Here is a 10,739-nt window from a genome sequence, read left to right as displayed (position 1 = left end):
GTAACTCAAAGAAATATCTTATTAGCAAGTTATTTCTGTGTTGTTACTTTAGGAATATCCCAAATAATGTTCACGTTCAAAATATTCTTAGGAAAGACACTATTCCAAACTTATTTTTGCTTTGGGTTAATTTCATTTTACACCTTTCAGCCATGCTATAACTCTCAATTTAGTCCCTAAACTGCGAATTATGATAGCTTAGTCCCTAAACTATTAAAAAAACCCAAAAAGATTAAACAATAATCCAAAAAAAATCCAAAAAAAAAAGGAAAAGAAATGCTCAACTAAAAAAATAAGAAAGAAACAACAAAGAGGTAATCTAGGAGTATGACACAAATGCAGTTATTACATCAAAATATGGCAGATGATGTGCAGTCTAGAAAGAAAACTGGTAACCTTACATTTTTTTTCGAAAATGGTGTAAATTTGATTGCCGAGGTCGGCTTTTAGGAGCAGGGGAACATGTCAAGAACGCGGCCTAGGCAGCGCTCGATGGATTGGAGATAGGACAGAGGGCGGAATGGAGATTTGGATTTTTCTGGAGGGCTTTGGTGGGGTTGACATTTCCAGAGCCGGGTAAAACGATACAGCAAATGCTAGGCTTAAAACTTTCCAAGATTCCTGCTATGCAAACAGCCAAGATACATGAGGTGGTAAGTTGATTGATACTGTTGGATGAATTAATTCTTCATCAAAATAAACATACTTTAAAGTGATTCCACTAAGGGTTTATTTGATGACATAAAAAAGTACTGAAAATAAACTTTTTCAGACATTTAGATGTTTCGAGTGTTTGATGAACGAAAATCCATCTACTAAACTTGTTAAACAGTGTTGAACTTGTGTATATTTTTTCAACGCAAGAATCCTAATTTAATACTTAATTCTGATAAGAATCAATAGAATTACTTCAACTACCTTATCTTATCAACCAAATATATCCTTGTTATGTTCAAAATTCTTATTTAATTAAATAATATGATATTCTCTATCTAACGGTTTTCTATTCTCTTTTCTTCCTTTTTAATAACTTTCACATCTTCTCCATACTCCTTATATAACATATTTTATCTTTTATATTAATTTGATTTAAAAATAAATATTGTCATTTTCATACCTAATAATTTTAAGCTAATTAAATCATAGATTCTATTTCTTTTTGGATAAAAAGATATAAGGGCAAAATTATCAAATTTAACTTATTAAGTATTCAGTTATAAATGTTTATAAAATAGTATAAATAGGTTTAACATTATAATTCAGACATTCATATATTTCTTTTGAGTGCTTAAAATTCAGTAAATTAATTGTTTCAGTATTCAGATTTCAAAATTTAGATTTCAGAATTCAGACTCAATTTTATCAAATGGAATCTAAATTTATTTAGCAAACAAAATTTTGGAATTTGAGCAAACAGATGTATAGCTAATGTATCAGGTCTTTTTTTTGTTTCATGTGTCTATATCAAATTATGAAACATCAAACTTAGTTACTCTTTTATTGTGTCTCTAGTTACTTAGAGATGGCAACAGGAATGGGTGTCTGCGCGAAAAGGTATAGGGAAGTAGGAGGGGTTTTCTCTCTCCCCCCTCGCTTTAAATGGGCAGGGGCGGAAAAGCATAACCTTGCCTTGTCACCTTGTATTAATCAAATAAATACATATAAAATTATTAATACATTTATTTTGTTTATGTTACGTTGGGTTAAAGTATTAGTAGTAGTAGTAGTAGTAGTAATTAGTTTTTCTTAATAATAATACTATTACTAGTAATTATCCCAAATAGTTGGGTTAAAGTTTGCCTTGTCACTAGAGTATTATTATACTGATGAGATCATTTGTGTACTTAAGCTACCAGTGGAGAAAACTTATTCTGAGCTGATCCTTTGAGCATGTTTAGCTGTGAAGACAAATTGCTTGCCACGTCTCAGTTGACATGTCCAATTGAGATTGTAGTTCATTATCAGGAGCCAAAACCTAAGTTCTGGTTTACTTGTTTGATCGTCCATGTGCTAAGTATTAAGGGAACTCTTCAAGCATGCCTAGTAGTGATAATAAAGATGCTAAGAGGAAAAAAAGCCTCGTGGACACCCGCAGGGGAGCGGGGTGGAGAAGTTACATGACAACAACGGACGAGAGGCTGCCGTTCCAGTAGTTAGTACCTATAAAATGGGTAGTGCCACTGGCCCGAGAAACGGGTAAAAATTTGGGCAAATTACATTTTACTTCTCTATAATTTAGTATTTTTTGTACATAATCCTTTATGGTTTCAAAAGTTATATACAACCTCTTCATGATTTGGATTAAAGTATCAAAATAACGAAAATGATAATTCGTAACAGAACTTTTGAAAATGTCAAAATTACCCTTGTCTAAAAATTAAAATGGTTGAACTGACCAAAATATATAAATATAATATACATGACGCACTAATCCCATATGATTTTATGTTTTACCACATAACCCCTTTATAATTTAATATTTTACCATATAGTCCCCTTGTGGTTTTCAAAATATACACATAACTCCTCTGTGATTAATAAATAATTTTTAATTTTATATAAGGGTATTTTTGACATTTTAGATTATTCCATTATGGATTGTGAAAAGGTTATTTCTGGACAGTCTAGCCGAATTGACCTAATACGTCCTCTTCCTGTGCGAGGTAACTTTGTACTATACCATTCCTGATACACACACTAGACAGGACTTTTTCTCCCAAAATATCTCCAACGATTAAGTTAGTTTTGTGGGAAATGAATAATGGGAATGAAAACAGTAGAGAGTTCTTCCTCTTTATTTAGGAGGGAATGGTATTTCTAAAAGGCCAATCGGAGGGAAGGATGGTGGACTCCAATTCTCTAGGATCTGACAGCCTGTCTGTGTTAACAAGCCGAAAGAAGCACTTCATCAAGCCTCCCACAAATTTGATTGATTTATTTATTCTATTTTTACATGTCAAATCTTGTCAAACGTCATGTCTTTTTGTTATGTAGGTGTTGGGGGTCCCCCAAGGTGTCAGTTATTAGGGACAATTCATTAGTTGAGATGTTGAAGGCTCGGTATTTTACTGGGGAGCCGAGTTGATACAACCTTGGACCGAAGTGACCGGAAACACAGGAAGCCCCGGTCCTTTCTTTATAGCAGCTGAGCTGAGGTTGCCGTCCTCAATAAGCCCCCCGAGCCTCAGGAAGGAGGAGCCCAACCGTCTCCACATTCCGAGGCTTTCGCCTGGAGCAACTGTAGAATGTGACATGTTCAGCCATAATGACAAGTCAAATGAGGGCACGTGAACCGGAGGAACGTGGGGTGATGGGACGGTTAGAGTGGATGACACGATATGAGATCGTGGAGAAAGGCACAAAGCAGTTTGTCAGAAGAACAATCATGCATTAATGAGGAAAGAGGGGCACGTCTTTTTGAAATTCAAACTTGCTGCCCATCCGCCTTCTTTTGCACCCTATAAATAAGGGGTCATTTTCACCATTTATTCACAGTGATAAAAGATTATAGTAGATACGGGAGCAGACGTCCAAAGTCCCTTTGCACCAACCGACATCAGTTCCCTTTTGAAGAAGAGTAAGTTAGTGGAGTGGCAAGGTGAGGCCAGATGTCAGTGGAGCGGAGAGACCCGACCCATCTAGGAAGGAAGAGGGCACTTCATCTAGCCCTAGAAAGAAGGCAGCCAAAGTGCCCCAAGAGGCAGAGGCATCCCAAGAGATTGGTTTGGAAGAGTCCGAGCTGTTGTACAATGACGTCCTCGGGTTCGAGGTGCCAGTTGATATGGGGGTGCCGAAACCACTCACTCCACCGAATCATGCCGAAATAGATGTCAGCCAACTCCCGTCATTTAGCAGCACAGTGGGCTTAACCGGAACAAACGCTAAAGAGCTTTGCGACCGAATAGCTGAAGGCATTCAAGCTGGGAGGAAACTGGCAGAAGTATGGGAGGAGTTCAACTAGTGGCTCTCAGAGTTCGAGCTAAAGCTGGAGGATAAAGAACTAGGTGGGACCGAGGTAGGTGAACTATTGGCGAGGAAGAGAGCACTGGTGGCACCGAGACGGGGAATGTTTAGAAGCGTCCTTGACCTCAGGCCTTTGTACTTGAATTCCCCCTCTAAAAATTCCTTTGTAATTCTTGGTGATCAGTTAATGACAATTTTACTTATTCAATTTTAGTCGATTCTGTTCTTCCTACTTGTCCCCCTTATTTTTAAACAATACAAGTAGTAGTGCTAAAAAATAATTAAGCAAGACAAAAATCAATAAGCATTTTGGATTATCACGGATAATAGGATCTAAGATTATCGACATGTCAAGTTCTAGGCACCAAAATCCATCTCGATATGCCAACTTACAATAACCATTCTGACTAGATTTAACCACGCAGTATGGCCCCTTCCACTTAGGAGCTAACTTGCCTTGAGACTCAAATCGGCTAACCGAGCTTTTTCGCATAACCAAAACTCCCGGGCTGAACTGAAGGTGCTTAACTCGGGCATTATAGTAACTAGCCAGAATGTTCTTGTCACCCAAGCTGCCGCAGCATCTCTTTTCTCATCGGTGAGATCGAGATCCACCCTCCTTTCTTTTTCATTAATTTCGGTGGCAAAAGCTGCCATCCGAGGACTCAGGATAAGGAATTCGGAAGGAACCATCGCCTTGAATCCGTATGTTAGAGAAAACGGGGTCTCCTGTATAGCGGATCTCGATGTAGTTCGATAAGACCACAAGACACTGGGGAGTTCGTCCACCCAAGATGATCTGACTTGGTGCAACCTAGTTTTGAGGCCATGTAAAAGTGTTCGATTAAAGTTCTCAGCCTGTCTATTAGCTTGGGGATGTCCCATCGAAGTGAAGTGTTGCCTAATTCCGAGATTTTCGCCCTATCTCTTGAATTGATTATCCACTTACTATCTTCCATTATCTGAAATGATCACTCGAGGCAATTTGAAATGACAGATAATGCACTGTCAAAAATATTTATGAATAGCAAGGCCGGTTATACTTCCCAACGGTTCGACCTCGACCCACTTGGTAAAATAATTAATAGCCACAACTAGGTAGGCATAGTTGCCAAAGGCCCTAGGGAAAGGACTGATGATATCTGTCCCCCATTGTTCAAAAGGTCAAGACGAAGTGATGAAAACCATGAGATTCGTAAGCTGATGATATTCAGGAGCGTGGTATTGGCACGAAGAGCTTTTAAGGACTAGGAGTTGGACATCTCGTCGGATGGTAGGGCAAAAATATCTGAATAACAAGGCCTTTTTGACCAACATCTGATAGCGAACGTGGGATCTGTATAGTTTCTCGTGTATTTCACGAAGGACACTTTCTCCTTCCTCGGCAGTAACACATTACAGCCATAACCCGAAATAAGATTGTTTATAAAGATTGCCGTCCCGGAGTGCATACGGAGCTGCCTTGCGTTGAGTCCTTCTCGTTTCGACTCGGTCATCAGGAAGGATTTCCTAACTTAAGAACCTGATGAGAGAACTCATCCAAGTGTCCTCTAAGTGTACAAGATAGATCGTTTCTTCCAAATACCCAGGTTTAGTGAGAACCTCCACAAGAACTATGACCAAGACAAGGCATCAGCTCACCTATTCTATAACCGAGATATCTTTGGATTTCAAACGACTCAAAGTACGCAGCAAGTTGGGTGAATCTTAGAGAGATATCATTGCATGGTTTCCTCCCTAGTTCCATATTCACCAAATACCAGGCATACGACGAGTTGGAAGTCGCTGTTGGCCCGAATATGCCTAGCACCAACCGTACGGGCCAATCGCAAGCCCACAATCACTATTTCCTGCTCGAATTCATTATTAGATGCCAGAAAGTCAAGCTAGAGAGCGTACGAGCACACTTCTCTGTGAAGATCTTCTAAGAGCAACCCAACTCCACTACCATCACTATTGGAGGATCCATCTACATACAATATCCATCATTGCGGCTTAGCGGTATCCGAAATGGCCTCCTGGCTTGGAAAATGTGACCTCATCCAAGAAATCTGCCAGAACCTGGGCTTTAATGGCTGTCCGAGACTCATAAGAGAGATCGTATTCCCCTAACTCAACAGCCTATTTGGTAAGACGTCCTGAAGCCTCGGGACGTGGCAGGATCTGCCTAATTGGCTGATCTGTTAGTATGCATACGGGATGAGTCAGGAAATAAGGTTTTAACCAGCGAGTTGCATAGACCAGACCCAACACTAACTTTTTCACTTGGGTGTATTGGGTCTCCGACCCACGGAGGACCCCGCTGACATAATATACAGGTATTTAGATACCATCGTCTTGTATCAATACGGCACTTACTGCCTCGTCAGTTGCAGACAAGTGGAGTTACAACCCTTCCCCTGTCCGTGGTGAAGTGAGAGTAGAAAGACGGTGTAAGTACTCTTTCATCTGATTGAAAGCTTGCTGACATTCTTCAGTCCAAGAAAATTTGTTAGCCTTCTTTAACACCTTAAAGAAGGGTAATTCTTTCTTGCCTGACTGAGACAAAAATTGGTTTAGGACCGTCACCCGACTGGTTAACCTCTGCATATCTCGGGAACTCCGGGGAAGCGACATTTCCTGGATTGCCTTTACCTTGTCTGGATTGGCCTCTATGCCTCGGCGTAACATGAGATAACCCAAGAACTTTCCTGAAATTGCACCAAAGATGCATTTCTTGGAATTCAGCATCATTCAGGTGTCACGGAGGATTCCGAAAACCTCTCTCACATTAGATAGGAGGGTTGATGTAATCTTACTCTTTAGGAGGATGTCATTCACGTATGCTTCAATATTTTCGCCTATTTGAAATTTGAAGACCCGGTTTACAAGTCGTTGGTTCATGGCCCCGATAGTGGTCGAATACATGCCCAATGGAAGTCTTGAGAAATGGCTTCATGTAAACCATCATGTCCTAAGTATCAGGCAAAGGTTGGGTATCATGATAGACATGGCTTCTGGTTTGGAATATCTCCACTATGGCTATTCAATGCCTATAGTTCACTGTGACTTGAAGCCTAGCAATATTCTCCTAGATGAAGACATGGTTGGACATATTTGCGATTTTGGAATTGCGAAGTTGTTGGGAGATGGAGAATCTGTGATACAAACAAAGACTCTTGCTACATTTGAATATATTGACCCAGGTGACTTTTCTTGATTCCAATTTCAAATTTTTTATGTCATTCAAATTAATGTTTCAACTTTTAACAACTAGTACAGTATATGAAATATAAAAAATTTTTGAAAAAAATGTTAAATTGGTGAACTGGTACTAGTACTTGACTTTAACAACTAGTTTCAAATTTTTTGATGTTAGAGTATGGACTGGAAGGATTGATTTCAACAAGTAGTGATGTTTATAACTTTGGGATTATATTGATGGAGGCATTTACAAGACTGAGGGTGAGATGTTTATAGAAGAATTAAACCTCAGGGATTGGATACAAGAATGCTCACCAAATTCTGTGATTCAAGTTATAGACACAGATTTGCTTCATCCTGAAGAGAATCTGGTACAAAGGAAAATTGAATGCATATCATCTATCTTGCAACTTGGTTTAAGTTGTACAACAAATGCTTCTGAGGAGATAATAAACATGAAAGAAGCTCTAGGAGCATTGCAGAATATCAAACTTCAGTTTATCAAAGATATCACACCTTGAAGTAGATGGTAAAACCATTATATATGAGATAATCCATTAGCAACATTTTCTGCAATCGTATAGTATATCAAAATCTCATTCCAAGGCTTACCATTCATTCAAGTAGTACTCATGTTTTTCTACTGAATATATGGCAGAGCCCTGGAGTGCAAATGTATATGTGGGAACTCTTTGTCTTGACTTGGTGTCCCACCGAAATGCTTAAAGTTCAAGACGGGAACGAGATATGTTGTATTGCCAATAAATTTGTTTACAAATATGGAGACCTTAAGTTCGTGACCCCAATTTATACGTTGACTTATTGTTTATGCTTGTCATAAATATATGTCAATTAAGGTGGTAATTTACATTTAGTTGTTCATACATCTTTCACCTTTTCAATTTTTGCATATAAATGAAAAATAAATTGATCGTCAATATATATCACCATATAGAGGTACATATAGACATATGTGTTGAGTATGTCTTTGTATCCCACATCGGGACTTCTATAAAGAAGTATCTCCTGTTGATAGTTATAAATATAGTGGACTCAAGTGAGTTTAATTGTGCTAAGAGCATCAGCCCAAGTGTCATATGCACCAGTCCATAAGAGTTTTGGCAGGTCCCACACCCTAGTCTAAGAGAGGTTTTCGTTTGGCATCAAACCAAAAGACCAAGTCATGGGCCTTTGGGCCATTAAGCATTTAGTGATATTAAGCCTCTTTTGTGTTTTCAGTTTTATGTGCCTTTTGGACTTGGGAATTATTTTCTAGAATTTTGTATTCTCTCTTTTGTACTCTCTTTATATTATAGTAAATCTGTTATTCCTTTGCCTGTGGATGTAGGTCAATTGGACTGAACCACGTAAATTTCGTGTTTCTTTGCTTGATTTATTTGTTTTGTTATTGTCATTATTGAGTTGCCAACAACTCTATTGTTCTCGTTGGTTAATTTTCCGAAACCAGACCTAACAAATTGATATCAGAGTTTAAAATTTCAGATTCAGCTTCAGGTTTTGGGTCATGGTTAGATTTTGGATTCTTGATGACAATAACAGGTTTTGGGTGCTACAGAGAGTGAAGAAAAAAAAAATTTCATTGGAGTTCAGTTAGGTTTTGAAGAAGAGTTATTTGACCCGTTGGAACTCGTTAAGGGTTTTGAGAAGAAGGTGGAGCAAGATTACTATGTTCATGGTTTTTAGCCCGTTAGAATCCATTGAACCTTTTGTGAGATTTAGCCCATTGGGACCCATTGACCCTTTTGTATCTTGGTTAGTTTGTGGCTCGCTGTGGTTCGTTGGGACTTTTATGATTCGTTGAAATCCGTTGGGACTTTTATGGAGAAGGTGGAATTTGTTTGTTATTTGTCTATTATTTACCAATGTTGGATATGCGCCAAGGTGGAAATTTATTGAGTGTGTCTTTGTGTCCCACATCTAAGCTTTTATAAAGAAGTATAAGTATCTCCTTTTGGTGGTTATAAATATAGTGGAATTAAGTTAGTTTAATTGTGCTAAAGGCATCAGCCCAAGTGCCATATGCACGGTCCATGAGAGTTTTAGTGGGTCCCACGCCCCAGTCTAAGGGAGGTTTTGGTTGGCATCAAACTAAAAGAGCAAGTCATGGGCTGTTAGATCATTAAGCAATTAGTACTATTTAACCTCTTTCGTGTTTTCGATTTTAGGTGCCTTTTGGACTTGAGATTATTTCCTAGAGTTTTGTATTCTTTCTTGTGTACTATCTTTCTGTTATAGTAAATCTGCTATTCTTTCGCCCATGGATATAGGTCAATTGGACCGAACCACGTAAATTTCGTGTTTCTCTACTTGATTTATTTGTTTTGTTATTATCATTATTGAGTTGCCAACAACTCTATTGTTCTCGTTGGTCAATTTTTTGGAGCCAGACCTAACAAATTGATATCAGAGTTTAAGATTTCAAATTCAGCTTCAGGTTTTGGGTCATGGTTAGATTTTGGATTCTTGATGACAATAACAGGTTTTGGGTGCTACAGAGAGTGAAGAAAAAAATTTTTTGTTGGAATTCAGTTAGGTTTTAAAGAAGAGTTATTTGGTCCGTTGGAACTCGTTAAGGATTTTGAGAAGGTGGAATAAGATTACTATGTTCATGATTTTTAGCCAGTTGGGATTTGTTGAACCTTTTGTGAGATTTAACCCATTGGGACCCATCGACCCTTTGTATCTTGGTTCGTTAGTGACTCATTGTGGTTTGCTGGGATTTTTAAGGTTCGTTGAAATCCGTTGGGACTTTTATGGAGAAGGTGGAACTTGTTTTCTATTTGTCTACTATTTACAGATGTTGGATACACGCCAAAGTAGAGATTTGTTGAGTGTGTCTTTGTGTCCCACATCGAAACTTTTATAAAGAAATATCTCATTTTGGTGGTTACACATATAGTAGAGTTAAGTGAGTTTAATTGTGTTAAGGACACAACCCAAATGCCATATGCACCAGTCCCAGAGAGTTTTGTGGGGCCCACATCCCAATATAAGAGAGGTTTTTGTTTGGCATCAAATCAAAAGAGCAAGTTATGGGCTTTGAGCCATTAAACATTTAGCCATTAAACATTTAGTTCTATTTAAGCTCTTTTGTGTTTTCAGTTTTAGGTACCTTTTGGACTTGAGAATTATTTCCTAGGGTTTTGTACTCTCTTTTTGTTATAGTAAATCTGCTACCCCTTCGCCCGTATGTGAGAACTCAAAAATTTATGTGTACACTTTGAATTTATTTAATTACATTTAATCTGTTATTAGAAATATTATATGTAACAAATAAATGGTTAAATTAAATGCATAATTGAATTCCTATAAAATTGAAAATTTAGGGAAAAAATGATATAATAAATAAATAAAACAATAAGCAAAATGATAGAATGGTGTAGAAAAATTTAGGAATCAAATAAACATATTGTATGCATACCGTAATTTGTATGATTTGAATATATTATAGTTGAATAAGTTACATGTCTAGTTAATTTCCTTTAAAACCAAATGTATGAGAATCTACGAGATCAAGGAAATACAAATAAGGTTGGGAGTTAACGTGGGAATTAATAAAAAATTGCAGCCTT

At 37.8% G+C, this 10,739-nt stretch overlaps 2 protein-coding genes across 2 annotated transcripts; one reads left to right on the top strand and one right to left on the bottom strand.

Annotated features, from left to right (window-relative positions):
* Positions 1 to 4,410: 4,410 nt before the first annotated feature.
* On the bottom strand, positions 4,411 to 4,848 carry LOC113715985 (uncharacterized). The gene has a single exon (XM_027240287.1). It carries the CDS (start codon positions 4,846 to 4,848, stop codon positions 4,411 to 4,413), a length of 438 nt encoding a protein of 145 aa, XP_027096088.1.
* A 2,020-nt stretch (positions 4,849 to 6,868) lies between these two features.
* Positions 6,869 to 7,667, top strand: LOC140016528 (receptor kinase-like protein Xa21). The gene is made up of 2 exons (XM_072070066.1): positions 6,869 to 7,148; positions 7,390 to 7,667. Exons 1-2 carry the CDS (start codon positions 6,869 to 6,871, stop codon positions 7,665 to 7,667), a joined length of 558 nt encoding a protein of 185 aa, XP_071926167.1.
* The last annotated feature ends 3,072 nt before the right edge of the window (positions 7,668 to 10,739 follow it).

This window comes from Coffea arabica, chromosome 11c (genome assembly GCF_036785885.1).
Source record: "Coffea arabica cultivar ET-39 chromosome 11c, Coffea Arabica ET-39 HiFi, whole genome shotgun sequence".
NCBI lineage: Eukaryota > Viridiplantae > Streptophyta > Magnoliopsida > Gentianales > Rubiaceae > Coffea > Coffea arabica.
This window is presented reverse-complemented; position numbering and strand designations above follow the sequence as displayed.